Source organism: Vipera ursinii (genome assembly GCF_947247035.1).
Source record: "Vipera ursinii genome assembly, chromosome: 1".
Classification (NCBI taxonomy): Eukaryota; Metazoa; Chordata; class Lepidosauria; order Squamata; family Viperidae; genus Vipera; species Vipera ursinii.
The window spans coordinates 57,078,348-57,098,459 of record NC_139512.1 but is presented as its reverse complement, the minus strand read 5'-3'; the positions used below and the strand labels follow the sequence as shown (position 1 = coordinate 57,098,459).

The window sequence follows — 20,112 nt, the reverse complement described above, 5'->3', positions numbered from 1 at the left end:
TTAGGTCAGTCAGTAAAAAAAGTTAAGTCAGTCAGATATAATATATATTTAGTGCATTTTATTGCAACCAACAGTAAAAGCAGTTTATAGTTTCCCACATAAAATAAGACTTCAATGTGCAATGGGCTCTTTACTAACAATTTTGAAATATAATCCTTTCTTATAATCGAGTATCACAGAACATTATCAAGTATGGCAACCAAATTAGATATAGTTTTTCTCAAGACAACAGAGGTATAATTTAATTGTACTCTTCCCAATACATTTGAAACAGCAGACAATGTGTAGCAATGAATTAGATGCTGCTGTTTTGTTCCCAAGATGTTGGCATAGCAGTCCTATGTAAATCTTTGTAATAGACAAAACATTTTAATTGGATCTCAGTTTTAAGTAAGTGTTAATGTTTGAGCTACACTTTTGATTTTGCAGTGTTTGTAACAAATATAATGCACGTAATTGCTGTGCACTGATATATTTCTGTTGCAATTTGTACAATCTTTAGTTTCCTTTTACGATATTTCAAATTAGATAACAATCATTGTTCAGCACTAAGAATCTTATATTTATAAGCTATTACTAAAATACAGTACAGAGTCAGAACAAATCAAACCATACATTGCACAATAAAATGGATGCAGAATTTCAAAGTAGAGTGGATCACTGAAAGAGTTGTAAGAAAAAAATAATAAAATTTGCTCCAAGTTACACTTTAAGGGAAAGCTAGTATAAAATGTTTCACAGATGATAATAACTATTGACAGTTGCCAAGACTGATAAATTATTTATTTTCTTATTATTTATCAAATAAATACTAAAAGTACTACAATAAATAAGAAACATTCCATCATATGTGATGGTTATGCAAAGAATTCAGAAGTATTGGAAAGAAACATCAAAACATTTAGGGAATTTTGAAAATGAATTGAAACCAGAAATATTTTTATTAGTAATGATTACAGAGAGTATAAATGAAAAGTACCACAATTTATTAGGGTATATACTGATGGTGACAAGAATACATTTATCAAACGATCAGTTCATTAAACTTATTTATTATGAAGAAGAAGCTTATGCTTTTAATCCTTCCATGACTGAACTGAAGAGGAAATTAGCAGAGAAATCACAGACTTGTATCAATTTCTAGAACTATTTCTGGCCTCAGAATGATTTGATATCCATATTTAATTGGAATGCTCCAGGAATATGTTAGTTAATTGAAGAAAAAAATTCTATTTTAAAATACATTATTATCAAAACGGTATGCAGTGGTTTATTTATTCTTTAAATGATACAGTGCAGACTATATTCTTATTCAGTGATTCTAAACACTGATGTCATCAAAATTGCCTAATATTGCTTCTCTGAAATATCATCATTCAGAGTTTGGGCCTGGAATTGATATTATATGAATAACTACATTTGCCACATATATTTACTGATTGATTAGAACAATTTACAGAATTTTTTTTAGTGATGTGCTTGAATAGAGGAAAAATATATAGAGCCACCTGGCAACTGATGATGTTTCTCCAACAATAAATGTCCAGAAAAATTATTCTTAGAGAAGAAAAGACTAATGTTGTACTTAAGTAAAATGTAATCACATTCCCAGTATCTGAAATGTTTCACAACACTATATATTAAAGAAGCAAATATTTTAGTGTTTTCCACATATGCATGTTGACTGGCAGATGGTGGATACTACAGGTGTAAATTTGTAACCACACTCATTTGTTCATTTGCAAAGAATAATTCCTGTGGCGGTTTTTAGTGTTTTCTTAACTTGGGAGAATTTATTCTTGCGGCAGTCAATATTTTAACAACATGAACGTATGTATATGGGCATACTACTGAAAAGGTTAGGAGGATAAGGACTATACATTTCATGTTTTGTAGAATGTTATTTGTGAATATGTCTTGCATATAATACTGAATCCTTTTTCACAAAATTATCTAATCTAAAGATTTTATTCATTTAAGTTTTCTTCAACTTGAAGGTAACATTTCATTTTAATGTGAGACTTAGGGAAAGCAATGAGGATGCCTCACAAGTCATCCTGTTCCTTAAAAGTTGCAGAGTTCAGTTCAGGCATTTCACATCAGCCCCCAATAGTTGGGCTGGACCAAGAAATCAACTCCACAGGAAGGCTAAAACTACTTTTATTGAGATTGGTTATAATACCGGTAACAAAACTTTGCAAGTCTGATTGTGCTGTACCACCTTCCCTTTTTTTATATTCTTTCCCTTTTCTCTTTGAGTTTCTTTCTAAAATTATTTGTAGCTCTGCTATACTGATCTGTGTTCATCCTTTCTTCCTTTAATTATTTTATTTAATTAAATTTAAATAAATTTATTTAAATAAATTTGTGATGGAAGGTAGCACACGCTCAACTGCTAATATTGCTACTTTAGGTCTGAGCAATATCAGCAACTCTTTCCTGAAATTTAAGAATCCCAAATACATATTTCCATAGTTAGGTGGTTTGAAATGCCACGGCAACAGTTTATTTAACAATAGTCTTGTGATGGTACAAACAGCTGGTGAGTCACTAAGTTTCTTGGTAGTCCTGATATTCAAGTTTTATGGTGCTCAAGATAGTTGTTTCCTATGATTTAAGATATTAAGGATTATGATAGTTCATGGCTTGTTTTCTAAATTGGCATTTCATTAGATTATTACATGTATCTTAAATAAGACATTGTAATTTACTAGAGACAATGCATTTATACATCATAGTAATTCAGATTTTTTTTGAGAACGTCTCACCAGGGACCAAGCAATACACAAATTGGTCTAATCTTTTCTGTTAGCAATATCAGGCAAAGATAGATCAGTCTGTAGTTTGTTACCTGCATCATCCAAGCCAGCATCTGAAGCTTATTTTAACTTTGAGGAAACTGAGTGCTATTGAGCGTTTTTATTTCTGAACACATAATTTGAAAATCTGACTTGAATATTGATTAATATCAAGAAGTTGTGAATGATCATCCGTAACATTGCCCAGAGCCACCTGTCTGAGTTGACAGCTATGAACTTGAATAAATAAATAGAAACATGTTAACTGATTATTTCACAGACAAATTCTTAAGCTGTCCTACTTTCATGATGCAAATGAAGAACACTAAAGAAAAACTATAAATCGAAATGACCCACTGGAATTGTAAGGAACAGAGTGAATCAGCTACTTTAACAGAAGCAGTAAGATTACAAGGAAGGTTTCCTTATGCTCCCTATGTGGGTTTGTTGCACTCTGGTGATAGATTCAGTTTTATCACTGGTCAGTTTAATTGACATCTTAACTGTTAGTCCCTTTCTCTTTTTTTCTCCAGCACTATTACTCATTTCTGTTTAGATCTTTTTAATAATAATAATTTGTGATGTTGATTCCAAGCAATAGAATTTTATCTGTAAGTTATCTCCAAAGATGTTAAAAACTACAGGGAGTTTGATCTTGATGTTTAAGCTGAATTTCCACCCCCCCCTAATTTATTTATACCTTTTCTAGGTTGACTGGCACCAACTGGATTACCTGGTAATTGACATGCCACCAGGGACAGGAGATATTCAGCTGTCAATCTCACAGAATATTCCAGTTGCAGGTACCTTTGGTAGTTTTGCAATGTAGTTTAAGCAGTGCAACTGGGTGCATTTGAACTATATGGCCAGAGATAAAGGTTTTGTTTGGAATCTGTGAGGTTGCTCCCCTTTCAGCATTTGCTCACCATAATCTATGAATAAAAATCATTGTAATCAAATAATGTCTTTGGGGCAGATGATTCTGTACTTTCTTGCTCTTTTTAATAATTTTATTAGTTTTTTTTAGTTAAAGGTAAACAAATAGAAATAGAAAATTAGAAAATGAAAACAGCTTGGAAAGAAATAAAAGTGTAGAAAAGAAAAAAAAGTAAAGCAAATAGGAAAATAATGATTTCTAACTTTCTTTGGTATAAACATAGATATAAGAATATATCACACTCTTATTCCAAGATAAACATTTATCTACATTATTTCAATTATATAATACTAATCAAATCCCCAAACCAGCTTTTTATTTCTTTCAGTTTCTCACAAAAATCCAATAATGGTTTCCAAGTAGAAACAAAATTTGCCAAATCTTTTCTTTTGTCAAGGTTGCTAATTTCTCCATCTCCGCCAACTTCCACCAACTTCCCTATCCATTCTTCCATTGTAGCTATTTGTAATTCTTCCACCTTTTAGCATATATAAGTCTCGCTCTTGCTATCATATATAAAAAATATTTACTTTTATTTGTTCATTAAGCCCCAAAGAAAACCCTTGGATTTCAATTGTACATTCCACCTTTAAAACCTTCTGCACCAAAATCCATAATGTACTTGATCCTAGTATTTTCTAGCTTCTTGCATGTTAACCAAAGATGAACGTATGTTCCCTCAGTTTGATTATATTTCCAACAAATCATTGAAATTGCCTTATATATTTTTGACACTTTATCTGTTGTCATATATCAACTGTTCAAATGTATATTATATTCAAAGTTTATTGCTCATTTTATCATATAATTTTAACGTATTTGTCCTGTTTCCACTTTCAATAGAGTTTATACATCTTACCAATAATATGATCATCATTTATTCAGACCTACACATCAAATTCAGTGTTATCCTCTTCAGATTCAGAACTCTTTATCCAGCTTAATTCTTTCCATTAATGAGCATAGGGAAACAAATGGCTTGTAAAACCTTCTAATTCCACATTTTCTCTGGTTTTTAAGTTAAATTCTCCTTGACAAAAATTTAACAAGTCAGCATAGGTTAAATATTTTGGTTTAGATATCATTTCCCTTCTAAAACAGGTTTCTTGTGACAACCATAAAGGGATTGTAGGAGACAATTTTGCCTTATATCTATTCCAAATTCTCAATAAGGCACATGTAACATAATGATTTTAAAAATCTACATTCACCTTGACTTTATCATACAACAAATAACCATATCATCCAAATCTTAAGTCATGTCCTTCCAACTGCCAGTCCATGTTCCATTCATATAGTAGCATCCCAAATGTATTCCTAATAACAGATTTTGTAAATGCACTACAGGTAATCCTCAAGTTACGAATGTAGTGGAGCCTGCCAATTAAATTTGTAACCTGAGGAGTCGTAGGAGTGAATCACTTAACTTGAATGTGATCACTTCCTGCTTTCGTCCACACATTTGCTAAATGAATGCACAGATCATTAAGTGCATGAAGGTAACTCAGGATGAGGAAGGCCATGGAGGGCGTAATGCTTCTGACCACCCAAGGCCTCCCCTGATCCACTGAGATATCTCATGCTTCCCCTCCCCACCCATGCCCAACCGGATCACTTTCCTTACGTAGATCTCGATGATCAAGAGAGCTGTCTCCTCTCCAGCCTCTTTGCTGCAGTTTTGCCTTGAGCAAAGGCTTGCCAAGGCTTGCAGGGATGAGAGATTGCATCCCTATAGGCTCTGATCGTCTTTGCAAAAAATCTTTGGTGCCAAGAACGGAGACCGGGAAGGGTGCACATGTCCCTCTGGGCCTCTGTTTAGGGTGGCAAAGGTCTTTCTTCAAGGCCTTTGCTGCCGAGAACAGAGCCTGGGAGGGGCGCTCCATTCTCATCAGCAAAGGCCTTGAGGAAACGCACTGAAGGCCTGAAGCACTGAACCAGGCCAAGAAACCAAAGGCTTGCTAGATCTTTGCAAGGTGAGTATCCATAGGCCTAATGCCTTTGGAGACCTGGGGGGAGGGGGGGGGAAAGGCAGGGAGAATGTTGCAGTTCCTCTGCAGTCATTCATAAGGGTGAATGACTACCATGGTGTTACAACATTCGTAACTTCGGGACTGTGTCGTAAGTACTTGGGTGGGGTTAGGTCATAACTTTGAACAGTCGCTAAGTGCACTGTCATAACTCAAGAATTACCTGTACTTGGCATGGGGGGAATTGTCAACTGAATTTATATTTAAATTATAGATATGTCTGTGAAAAACTTGCAAAGAGGAGATGAGTGTAGTAGCACTTTTACTATTGCTTCTAAAAATATTTTATTAGAAAATACTAGAAAAAGAGGAATGAATTTGTTTATTAAGATTGTGGAGAAAATTTCTCTAGCAATATTGTATACTGCAACTTATAAAGACTTTCGGAGGTTTGCAAAATGAAAGCAAATTTTATTTCGAATTGAAACAAGTATAGCTGAAGCTACATCTTGTTCATTAAATCAATATTATAAAACTGAAAAAATGTTTGGGGTAACATTTCTATGTAGAACAATATCTCAAGTCATAGCTGCTCGTTTTAAAAAGCAAAATGCTTTCATATTCATATATCCTCCAATGTTTTGGGAAGAAGCGGTTGATTCTTGTTCCTCAGTGAGATTGTTCTGTATTTGATTTTTCCCCCCTAAAATGTTGAGAATCACTGGAGGAAATAAAGTTTGGGCAGGATAAAATGTTTTGCTGTAAAATACATTTTTTTAAAAAAATATTTTTTAATTCACTAAATACAAAAAACGAGAAAAAAATAAAAAAGAAACAAAAATACACAAGAAGTATATTTGCAAACACACACATATTGAAATATTAAAATTCATCTATTTGAATTTATGTGAATCGCTTCTGCAAACCACTAAATAGTTGGACCCATATGTTTCTGTTTCCACTGCTGAACAATCTTTTGATTTTATATTCGTTTTCCATGTCCAAAAGTCAACTCCCATATGATTGAAATAAATTGTATCGTGATCACTTTCCAAATGAGATAATATATTTAAATAGAATAGTACTTCCATTGTGTTTCAACAACATAAATACATTATAGCCATTTCTGAAATATTGTTTCTTATTGAAAATGATGATAACTAAAAATCTGTTAAAATTTCTGGTTTTTTAAAAAACCTTTCTTCTTTTTTACTGGGTAAATAAAAAAAAAATAAGCAACATCCCCCCTCCACAAAGTCTGTTTTTGGAGCTGAGTGAATTTTTGCAGCAAATGGCATTAAGAGTTGTAGGAATCAGGGAAATAATTGGCTACTCTGATGCATGTGAAACGAAACACTTTTTTGTAAAGTATCACCACCATTAATCTTTAATTAGAAATCTATTTTCTGAGCCTATTAAAGGTTTTTCTAGGAATTAAAGTACCCAAATGAAACAAAACAATATTGATTTTTCCTGGGGCTTCTTTCTTTCTAGGGGCTGTAATTGTGTCCACTCCGCAGGATATAGCTTTAGTGGATGCACATAAAGGAGCTGAGATGTTCAGAAAAGTGAATGTTCCAGTGAGTACATATTATTTGACTCTGCTAGATTATGGACATATTTTTAAACTTAGAAATGGGCAATCTAGGACAAGATACATTTTTGAAATAATTTTTAAATTATTCCTAGAATAATTTCCTAGAAAATATTGCTAGAATAATATCCTAGACAACTCTAATATATAAAAACATTGATTTCAATCAAATTGATATTATTTGATTGCCGATTAAGCTTAATTGGTATTATTTAGCTGTTGATTGCATTGTACCCAGGTACTATCCTTGTTGTATCCTTAGTAGTAAATAATATGATCTTTTCACTGAAAGTGTCCAGTCAAATTCAGTCAAGTCCATTTCAATTCAGTGATGCCTAAGATGTCAGTATGTGCAGTAATCAATTCATGTAGTCTTTCACTGTTTGGATTTTCCCACATTTCTAATTCTTATATTCCAAATCTTCACTATAATTCTTTCTTTTCAGCTTTGGATTTTCTTTTCTTGCATGGTAAAACAAGTAATTAGGCTTGCCAAAGGCTTCAGTATAACCACATCATAAATATCAAAACTGTTCCCAAAAATCCTGAGCTCATCTTTAGTATAATGTTGAGTACTATTCTATCTCAGGGCCTTATCTTCCACACTATCAATCACTTTATATTGCTATCCATGTGGCTTCTTCAATAAAGGAATATTTCATCATTGCTTTCTCTTGCCACAGCATTACATGATGCCTTTGCTATTGTAATTGAAACGATCACACACATCTGCATCTTCCTATATCCTTGTTGCCTGATATAGGTCCCTGCTTGTTTTAGCTGGGCACTTAAAAATAATCTTCATGACTTGATTGATGCCTTGGATTATGTACTCTAGGTCTACAATTCCCACGTTCTTTGCTTATACATCCCAAGAACATCTGGCCATAATAAAACAGCCTGGCAAGCCATGAGATAGATGGTTCCATACTAAGCTTGTTTTTTTGTATTAAAATTCCAGTGTCACAAGCATAGAAAACTGCTTTTACATAAATGAGTTTTATGGAGAAAGACCTCAGGTAGTCTACAGCTTTAGCAGACAGTACAAACAAAAATGTACCAGAAATCAGCCAAGAGTTTTTTCTGTGAATATTGGTTTTTTGGATTGTCACATGAAAGTTCTATTAAGCTGCTTATTCTTTGGAAGTCAGATCTGGGAATAAAGAATTATTAAAATTGAAGCCAATTCAGGAGAAGGAAGAGGAAACAAAGGAATTGTTTGTCTCAGGACTCCAGGACTGAATTCTTAGTTCTTTATAATGATTACCCAGCTACATAGAGAAGAAGGCAAAAACACTGACAACTTTGTAGCCCATCAGCCAGGCTGGTAATGAGCCAGCAGCAGCTGCTCAAATAGCTGAGCCAGGCTGAGTAGGGCACAGTGGCTTATTAATCACACTTGGCATTAGATGGGCTAATGACTGAGTGGCCACCTCATATTTTTTCTGGTGGCTGGTGGCCTTCTTTGCATTGGCACTAAATCTGTGCTACGGGTCATCAGTTGTGTGTCAGTGTACACATACACAATTTAAAGGAGTATAGTCTGGTTATTTTGCTTTAAATCTCTCTTCTAATTCAGTCATATATGTATTTCCTTATCATGTGAGCAATGATGGTGCATTTCCTTCACTAACTACATAGCCCCACAAGACACCATGGCCCATAGTCTGGGAGCTAGTGATCTTCAAGGAACTCAGATATCCCACCCCAACTTTTTGACTATTTTCTGTAAAACCAGTATACTGAAAATGCAAATCACTCCATATGCTGAATACTGCGTACATGTCAGAAAACCACTGTAGTTTGGTAGCAAAATGTTTGAATATTAAGTGGTGAATTTTTAACAGTTCATCAAAATGTCATGAAGCTACAGCCATATTTAGAATGGAGGCAATTGCAACTCTATTAATGTTTTATATTCCTTTAATGTTCCTGCTGTTGTCATTTCAATTTGTCTCATCACATCAGATGTTCACGCCTTTGCAAATAGTCATCTACTGATTAAAAGTTTTTGCTACATCAAATGCCCATCAAAATTTTGCTGGGCAATGTGCTTTTTGCAGTCAGTTTTTGTCAAGAAGATCCCCCATACTCCATGTCAATCCAGACTTTCAGGCATAGTAAACTACTTGGCTGGAGTTCTACTTTAAGGGAATAGCCATTGGTCGGTCTGTGTGCTTTTCATGCCAAAGGTCCATGTTCACTCTATGACATCTCATTTTTTAAAAAATTAGTTTTATTCATTTATAACATAACATGTGAAAATACAGAAGCCAATAGTAGGGGACAACTGTAGAGAACAGAAAAACAAAAAAGGTGTGAAGAAAGGGAAGGGAAGAAACAAAAGACATTGACTTCTGACTCTCTCTGTTGCAGTAAAACCAGACATTAAAATCAAATCTCAACTTTTTACGTTTCTATAGTAGTATGCTCTAGCCATTTATGTATTGGCAAATCTAATCGGTAAAACCCAAAAGCATAATATCATTTTTTTCCACCTCAAGCACAAAGTCCAGAAGCGGTTTCCAAGTAGAAACAAACGTACTTATGTTCTTTTCTTTTATCAGCACAGCCAGTTTGGCCATCTCTGCTAATTACATCAGCTTTTGTAACCATTCGTCCATGGTAGGAATCGAGGCAGCTGTTCTGTACCAGCCTGCTACCGGCCTTGCAGAAAGGCAACCCCTGTACAAACGGCAGAGGCTGGAAAGCGTCTGAGGCTGGAAAACGTCTGCCAAGTTTATTGCACAAACAAACAACAGAACATGAAACAAGATACCGGAACTTTGATCCTCAAACGGAGCGGTTGCTTTCAGCAACCAGCCCATCCCCAAACACTCCCTTTATTAGAGTTCAGGGCGTGGCCTCCCTGTGCCTCCTTCCGAGGAGTCCCACAGCCTTTCTCTGCTTGCTCCTGCTTGACTGCCTCCTGCGTCGGGCGTCCTTGAACAGGGCCAGCTGTGGGTCATCATCATCTGCACTGTCGGGCTCGCGCAGCTGAGTCTCCACCAAGTAAGAGGGGCCTGGCTGGGGGCTCTGCGAAGCCTCCAAGCCATCATCAGCAAGTTCGTCTTCAACACCCTCCTCCTCCCCCTCGTCTGAGTCATCCGAGTCATCCGACCCGGCTGCCGGACCCACAGGCTGACCCTGAATCACAACAGCAGCCTTCCACTTTTGTGCAAAGAGCAATCTTGCTGCCATCACCATATATAAAACCAGAGTTCCAATTTTTTTTCCCCGTTCTCTTTCCATTAGACCCAGAAGGAAAGTTTCTGGTTTAATCTTTATGCTCACTTCAAGAATTTTCCATTCTATGACATCTCAAGAAAGAGTTAGGAGAGATTTCTGTCTGAAACCAATCACAAAGAAAGCACATTTTTTCCAAATTGTAGACCTCTAAGCTTAAGTCTCTTTTGTCCATAAATTTTATACCATAAGTATACCTGAGAGATTGTGAAACCATAGAGAATATCTGTACATTTATGATCAAGTTCATTTTTCAAGTGCACAACTATTATGATAATACTAACCTTGCACAGAGATGTTGGCCACTTAAAAAACAAACAAACAATTATTCTGGTTTGTTCCGAGTCTAGGGAATAAATGTTGATGAATATTATAACATAGCAAATAAATAAAATAGTTTGACAAATTAATTGTGAATGTGCTATTTATTGAAATATAGTCTTTAGAATCCTAAATGCACAGAAGTAAAAATTAGACTGAAATTCATATATGCATTAATATGTCAAGAAATATATGTTTCTTTGGAGTTAATACTGAGAATACTAAGTAAATTAGGATTTAAACTTGAAGTCTAAATACCATTTTAAAGTTAGAAGTTAAAAGAATGTCCTTAGGGACTCAAGTTATACTCCAGTAGTAAGGTGCAAACTAAAGTATTAAGGTACAAACTAAAGGGTACCTACAGGCCTAGAGCTTTTAGTCTTCACCCTTAGTGCATAAAAATGTGGTTTGCCTGCTGAAAAATACCAATTATAAAAGTAAAAAGTAGAAAGGGTCCTTCGGTATTATATATTTTTAATGATGAGTTCATCCCTGGAAATATATTGCTCCAGATGTCATTCCAGAAATAAACCTATATTAGAATTGCTGGAAAATTTGAATTGACAGCACAAGATAATTTGCTAGATTGGAATGTGACCCAGAATATGATGAGTTTTTACTCATACACAGGAGAAAAGGTGGGTACAGTTTTATTCCCAATTCTGTAAAAAGTTTTGATATTATTGTATGAAATACTAGGCCATCAGGAAAAATGGCAATAATTATATGCAGAAAAGTGATGAAATAATCTAACATAAATAAAGTGTGCGCTAAAATATTCTTCAGAGAGAAATGAAAATAACAATTTTTCTAATGAAATGTATAAACTGCCTTAGCCTCAAGAACTCATGTAATGTTATTGCTTTTTGATTTCTTATTTTACAGTTTAATTTTTATTGTTGTATAACTGTAATTATATCATGGATGTTTTATTCTTATGATGGTAACCCACCAAAGAAGCTCTTAACAGTGGCAGGCAAATACAAATAAACAGAATACATAAATATAATCTAGATGATAAACAATGGCAATATAGCTAGTGCAACATATACCGTAGTTTCCGGCGTATAAGACTACTTTTTAACCCATGAAAATCTTCTCAAAAGTCAGGGGTCGTCTTATACGCCGGGTGCTGAAAATTTAGGGACAGGGCTGGCTGGAAAACCTGGAGCGGATCTCCCATTTAGTCTGCGCAGGGAAAGCGGGACCAATTGGAGAAGAAGCTGCAGTCTGTGATTTTTTACAGGCTGCGGTCTGGGCGTCTTTCTTTCTAAAGTTGAAGAGCAGCTGTAGTATATCCCAACTTGAAAGGCAGGTGGGGAAGGCAGCAGCGAGAGCAGCGGCTTAGCTCTAAAGACACATTTGACTCAGGAACTGGGCGGGCTGGCTGGAAAACCTGGAGCGGATCACCCATTTGGTCTTTTTTTTTTAAAATCCCATTTATATCCTGCCCTTCTCCGAAGACTCAGGGTGGCTTACAATTTAAAGCACAAATCAATGTGCTTAGCAATAGCCTTCATTCTGTGTATATGCCTGTTTATTAGGGCTTTCACCCCCCCCCAGCAGCATTATTACAAAGTCAGCTTATTGCCCCCAACATCATCCTTGGAAGGATGGAAAGCTGAGTCAACCTTGAGCCTGGTGGGATGCGAACCTGCACTAATTGAAGGCAGCTGGTTTTACGTAAGGCTCTGTGCAGGGAAAGCTTTAGAGTGAATTAGGAAAAGTGAAAAAGTGAATTAGGAAAATAGGGAACGGTTGCTGGAATTGGGTATGTGTAGTTTAACGAAGAGAAGGGTGAGGGGTGACATGATAGCAGTGACCCAATATCTCAGGGGCTGCCACAAAGCAGAGGGAGCCAAGCTATTCTCCAAAGCACCTGAAAGCAGGACAAGAAGCAATGGATGGAAACTAGTCAAGGAGAGAAGCAACCTAGAACTAAGGAGAAACTTCCTGACAGTTAGAACAATTAACCAGTGGAACAACCTGCCTCCAGAAGTGGTGAATGCTCCAACACTGGAGGTTTTTAAGAAGAGACTGGACAGCCATTTGTCTGAAATGGTATAGGGTTTCCTGCCTTAGCAGGGGGTTGGACTAGATGACCTCCAAGGTCCCCTCCAACTACTTCTTCTTCTTCTTCTTCTTCTTCTTCTTCTTCTTCTTCTTCTTCTTCTTCTTATTATTATTATTATTATTATTATTATTATTATTATTATTATCATTATTATCATTATTATTATTATTATTATTATATTATTATTATATTATTATTATTATTATTATTATTATTATTATTATTATTATTATTAGGGTTAGGGTTAGGGTTATTATTATTATTATAGTTTAATCCACTTGCACTGTTTTATGTTTACATGTTTGATGACAAACAGCCTTATGTTTATAAGTGACAGTTTTCCTACTAAGCACCTGCATGTCATAAGCATTTGAATTAAAATTACCATATTAAAATCAAATCTGATGTTTTTTAATTTTTATTTGGTGTGCGTTGGAAGAGGGATAGTCTTATACGGCGAGTATAGCCCAAACCCTATAATTTAACAGGAAATGTAGGGGGTCGTCTTATACGCCCAGTCGTCTTATACGCCGGAAAATATGGTAGTATGACTTTTATTCTCCAGCATGGTGCTTGGGGCATATTCTTGGTATCCAACTTTCTTTCATTTCCCCCCCCCCACCAAAAAAAGGGGGGAAGGAAGTCTGCATGATGCAAAATAAGACAAAGTCAAGCAAAACTTAGAATTTCAGCAATGCCTCTGTACCCTCAGACATCCTCAAAACAGTTTTAGAAAGATTGGAAGATTGGAGCTCAGAACTGTACTTGCCTTATGGTAAATGAATGTTTGTAATTGACAACACCTGCCAAGGCAACCATTTTGTTATGAATATGCCCACTCATAACATGTTTTCAGTATAAATAAAAAAATATTACCACCTTTCTCACAATAGTGGCTCCTGTGGGCATACAGGATTAAAACAACAGCTGTAGAAACTGACCTGTGATGCCTTTAATCGTCATGCCTGATGTGTTCAGTAGCCCAAGGAGCTTGGGAAATCTTGTTCTAAAGTTTAGGATGTTTAGAAGGATATATATATATATAGTGATGACGGATGGGATTCCGTCGAAACGTCGCCCCTACACCTTTAGTTCTACGCGGGGAAAAACCCGAATAACCAAAGATGCACATATATATATATATATATATATATATATATATATATATATATATATATATATATATATATACACATACACACACACACACACATTTATATCACAAGTAGCATATGTTCTATTTTATAATATTCTATAAGCAAAATGCCAAGATTCCCAGTTTAAAAAGATCTCACAGTCTAAAATAGACAGTTGAGAAGACAGCAGTAGGAGCAGAAGCTTTTTTCCTGGCTTTAGGTTTTGGGAAAGATAATGATACCCTACTCTAATGTTGTTGAAACCCAGCTTGTTCACAGATCAAAATAGACTTTTTTCTGCAATTAGCTTTCATCAGAAATAAGAAACAGAAGAGGCGATAATTTCTGTTGGCAGAGCTATTGGTATTTCTGAAGTTAAAAAATGAAAAAAAAGAAGATACCAACCATCATTACTGCATCAAGAAACTGCTTAATAAAATCCATTAAAAGGCTGTTTATCTTTTCCAGTTCTGCACAGAATTACTCAGAGTATCTGATATCTGGGACAGAATGTCCCTGAGAACAAAACAGAAGCCTCATTATGAAATAGCTAAGACTAAAAGTTAATAGGACCTCTCTAAAAGTTATGTTGCAAGTCAATTACAAAGATTTGCACTCGCCTGGCTTTAATGTAAAAATGTAAGCATTGTGCTGGACATGACAGATGTATCCTGTCTACTATACTTGCCAATTAGGTACCTTTAGGAATGCAGGACCTGAATAGAGCGACATCTGTATTCTTTATAATGTGTTTTTTTATTAAAAAGTTTTAAAGTACATTTTTGATCATAAACCCCATCCCCCCTACCCCTAACCCATACCCTAACCCACCCAATACCCCTACCTCCCTCCAGCCCCCCCGACTTCCCAAAGCAGAATACAGGGTATTATTTTCACAATCTTAATCTAAAATATACTAACTAACTATAATTACACTTTAAATCCAGTCGCGCTTTAACTCTCCTTAAACATCATAATATATCTCCATTACAAATATTCTTCACATATTCCAAATTCTACCATTTCTATCTAATTCAAAACTTTCAAAATCCATTCTTCTATAATGAACAAATCAGCCTTCTTCCAATATAACAGTACCAAAAATTCTACTATAGTTATTAGTTATAAATATCTTTTTCTTAAAGATCTTACATATTCCACTAAATTACTTTAACTTTTAAAATTGTAATCTTTTACAATTCAACCATACATAATAATACATTGCATCATCACAACCACATCTTCAATATAATGTGTTCTTTAGTAACTGGTACTAACAAGCATAGTTTGATATTAATATGAAACTTTTAAATAATATTACTGAACTAATCCCTTCTGTTAAGGAATTTTGTTGTGCAGAGGTCTCCTTGTGCTACCAAAGAGTTGCACAGACAAGGAAGGGCACTGAGAGCAGTAAAAGTCACACAAGAATACACTGAGTTATAAAAACAAAAAGTAGTTTACTTTGAGGTGGTGTAAAAACAAAAATGCACAGTCAAAAATAAACAGTCCAAGTCATACACAATAGCAACAGTCCAAGGAGTAATCCAAACTACAAAGTCTTCTTACCGGTCCAGAGGTCAATACACAGTTCAGGCTTACAACAGTAGTAAACCAACAGCAGAGCAAAAACAGTAATAGTAGAGATCAGTGAATTCAGAGAGAGAGAGAAGCTACGTTCCTAGCTTCCTATTATGGCCATGAGAACACTTACACACCCATTGGCCAATTAACATCTTAAAGCCATAGCATTATGGTTAATATATTTTCAACCCAACATTGTAGGCTAACACCATATGCCTAACACCTTCTTATATTGGTAGCTACTACTGGAACCCTGTGATAGTAGGTTCTGTGGTTAACAGATTTTTATAAATTCTTAATCTTTTACCATTAATCCAAGGGTCTTTTACCCATGTAAGAGCTGCATGTTAGTTCAATATTTATCAAGTTATTAACCACTGTTTTGGTTTGAAGAGTCCATTTGAGAGCTCTTCACCATCCTTTTTTCTTTTAAATACCCATAATAATGTCTTCTAAGCAAATTTGTCTACCTCATTCCTATCTTCTGATTGATAATTGTGCGTTTCTTATAAACAATGTATTTTTAAAAGGATTTTGAAAGCATAAAAAATAACTGAAACTGTGAAATAACAAGACTTTGGGCATAGTTTTAATGGATCAAGTGCAGCTGTCTGATAATCTTAGTGCACAATTGCCAATAAATAATAATCATTTATCTGATGAATAATTAAATTTCACTAAGAGTACCAGATCTCCTAACCAGCTCCAGATCTTTCCATGCAACTACTGTAAATCATTTAATTTTTTTTGTCTCTGCTAAGGCTTTCTTGAAACCAAAATAATTTTGGCAGGGTGGTGGTGGTGTCAGTGATGCAACGTTGTGGAGCTTTGTGGGACAGTACATTTTGTCATTATCTCTTCTTCCACCGATATGCCATCATTTCACTTTTATAAATTCTAAAATATGGTGGGAAGGTGGATGGCTGTTTACAAATGGTCTTCCCTCATATATCAAAGCAACATGGAAGGAGTATTATTAGCAGTTAATGTTATTTCCTGTTATGAGAAATGGAGAATAAAAGGAATTGATTAATCTGGGACACATGGGTTCAGAGTAGGAGTATGACTGAATATTTTTCCTTGTTTTTTTCCTATTGCACCTATTGCACAGCCCAATATTCTCAGCCTTTCAAACTGGTGGATATGAAGACAACCACTATTTAGCTTCAAGTGCTTTGCAACAGGGCTGTCCAACCTAGGCAATTTTAAGATTTGTGAACTTCAACTCCTAAAATTCCTCAGCCAACACATGCTGGCTGGGGAATTTTGAAGTTGAAATCCATACGTCTTAAAGTTGCCAAAGATGGACACCTCTGCTTTAGAAAGTTAGTGGGGTGGAAATCGTAGTTGTGTAGAAATGCCTTAAAATGGTATGAATCATTCACATAACAGGGTTTCTTGAACAAATGCAACTTATTATATGATAGCAACTATTTTGCTACTTAAAGTGAGCTATGCCTAACATGTTTTGCTGCTTTCTTCTAAAATGTATGTGAATGAGATAATAAGCATTGATCTGTAAATATGGAATCCTTTGCAAAAGTTGAATATTCAACAAATTTTTTTATTGAAAAGTTTTAAAGTACAGTTTTCCATTAAAAAAACCCCCCTTCCCCCTCCCTATACCCCCCCTACCTCCCCCCAACCTCCCTCCCTCCCCTCCTCCCTCCCCCCCCCTCCCCCCCGACTTCCCAGAGCTAAATACAAGGTATATGTATATAAAAAAGCAATCATAAACAACCATATACTAAAAACTATAGATTCTAAAATCCATCACTCTCTAGCTTATATAGGATAAAACACACCTTAACCATGATAAATATATCTAAAAAAAACTAGAATAAAAAAGAAGGAGAAACGAAAGAAGACTCATTCGAATGCTACATAAAACTTCTTGACCCTATACTTGTTCTGGATAAACTCAATCCATTTTCTCCATTCCATAATATAACGTTCTTGCGAATAATCTTTCAAATAGGCTGAAATCTTCGCCATCTCTGCCAGGTCGGAAACCTTTAAAGTCCATTCTTCTATAGTCGGCAGTTCCTCTTTCTTCCAATATTGACCTATCAAAAGTCTTGCTGCCGTAACTAAATTCAACATCAACTTAGAGTCCACAACTGTAGCGTCAACAATTATTCCCAACAAAAAAAATTGCGGACAAAACTTTATCCTCCGTTTAAAAATCTTCTGCATATTCCACCAGACTTTTATCCAAAAAGCCTTAACCTTCTTACATGTCCACCATATATGAAAATATGTTGCATCTTCATCACCACACCTCCAACATTTAGGCTGGTATTTCGGATACATACTTGCAAGCTTTTTGGGATCTAAATGCCATCTATAAAACATTTTGTAAAAGTTCTCTCTTAGATTTTGAGCTTGAGTAAATTTTACATTCCTCACCCAAATCTTCTCCCACGTGTCCATTGTAATAACTTCCTGAATGTTTTGGGCCCATTTTATCATGCAGTCCTTAACAAGCTCCGTTTCTGAATCAATCTCTATCAATGCAAGATATGTCCGTTTAATATGTGCTAGTCCCTGGTTTCTAATTTGCTTTATCAAATTTTCATCAGTCATTGTAAATCCATTCTTCTGGTCTTCTTTCCACCTGGCCCGTAACTGAATATATTGAAACCAAGTTTGGACAACCTTCTCTTCTCGCAACAGGCTATATGATTTCAAGCACCAAATATTCCTTTCCAAACTTAAAATCTCCTTGTACGTAGTCACATCATGTTTAAAGCCAGCATGTATATTTTCTATTGCGTGTTTTGGAATTGCCCACAATGGTATCTTGCTGCTTAACTTATGTCTATACTTCTTCCAAACTCTCAGCAATGCCTGTCTTAAAATATGCATCCTAAACACAGTATCTACCTTCTTATCATACAACAAATATGCATGCCAGCCAAACAACAGATCATGGCCCTCAAGATTTAATAACCTCAATTGCGTCAAATTAATCCAATCGCTTATTCCTACTAATGCAGCAGCTTCATAATATAATTTCAAATTAGGCAACTTAAGGCCACCTCTCTCACGAGTATCCTGCATAATCTTAAGTTTAACTCGTGGCTTTTTCCCTGCCCAGACAAATTTATTGATACCACGCTGCCATTCCTCCAAATTAGAATCTTTCTTAAGAATCGGTATCATTTGAAATAAAAATAAAAATTTGGGCAGGACATTCATTTTCACTGCTGCAATCCGTCCCAGCAAAGACAATTGCAATTTATGCCAACTCTCCAATTCTTTTTGAATTTTCCCCCATAATTTTTCATAGTTATTTTTATATAACTTTGTATTAGAGGGCGACAAAATCACCCCCAGATATTTAACCCTTTTAACAATCTCAAATCCAGTTAATCCTTCTAAGAGAGCCTTCTGTGAAACTGTCATATTTCTAGCCAAAATTTTAGTTTTCTGTATATTTACTTTAAATCCAGAAACTTTCCCATATTGTGTTATTATCTCCACCAGGTCCACAACAGAGTTCTCTGGCTGGGTCACTGTAACAACCAGATCATCGGCAAATGCTCTCAATCTATAATCCTGATCTCCAACTTGTATTCCCTTAATTTTTTCTGAATTCCGAATCTTGGCCAATAGTATCTCTAATGTTAACACAAATAACAAGGGCGATAATGGACACCCTTGCCTTGTGCCCTTCTCAATATTACATACTGCTGTCAAGCTATTGTTAACTATGATTCGGGCAGTTTGTTTTTGATATAATGCCCTAATCGGCTGTAAAAATTTTTCCCCAAAATCCATTTTATCTAAAACTTTCAACAAAAATTGCCAATTCAATTGATCAAAAGCCTTTTCAGCATCTAAAAAGATTAGCGCTGCAGAGATCTGGTTGTGCCTTTCCAAAAACTCTAACACATCAACTATATGTCTCACATTATTTTTCATTTGCCTACCACTAATAAACCCCGTTTGATCCCCATGAATCACCTGTTGCAGGACCCTCATCAGTCTATTAGCCAAGACCTTAGCAAATATCTTATAGTCTGTATTTAAAAGCGATATCGGTCTATAATTTTTAACTTGAGTAGCATCCTGGTCTTCCTTCGGAATCAAAGAAATAAAAGCTGTTCTCCAAGACGGGGGCACCTCTCCCCCCCTCTGGATTGTCTGGAACAGTTCCTTTAACGGTTTTATCATCTCTAATTGCAAGTTTTTATAATAGGCCGCAGTCAAGCCATCAGTACCTGGTGCTTTATCCACCTTCAGTTCCTTAATAGCTGTAAAAATTTCTTCTTCTGTAATCAGTTGATTAATCCCCTCTTTTTGTATTTGCGTAAGAATCGGAATGCTAGCATTCTCCAAATATATATCAATATCTTTTATATTAATTTCCTCCTTAGTATATAATTTCGAATAAAAATCCACAAAAGCATCCTTAATAAGATTCTGTTGAAACACAGCCCTTCCTTTATA

General features: G+C 35.4%; 1 protein-coding gene across 1 annotated transcript in view; it reads left to right on the top strand.

Annotated features, from left to right (window-relative positions):
- NUBPL (NUBP iron-sulfur cluster assembly factor, mitochondrial) overlaps positions 1-20,112 on the top strand; it is a 71,323-nt gene that overhangs the window by 31,704 nt on the left and 19,507 nt on the right. Inside the window, exons 7-8 of the mRNA XM_083372597.1 lie at positions 3,508-3,601; positions 7,197-7,282. Coding sequence (XP_083228723.1) covers positions 3,508-3,601; positions 7,197-7,282 — 180 coding nt within the window. The remainder of the gene's footprint in view (positions 1-3,507; positions 3,602-7,196; positions 7,283-20,112) is intronic.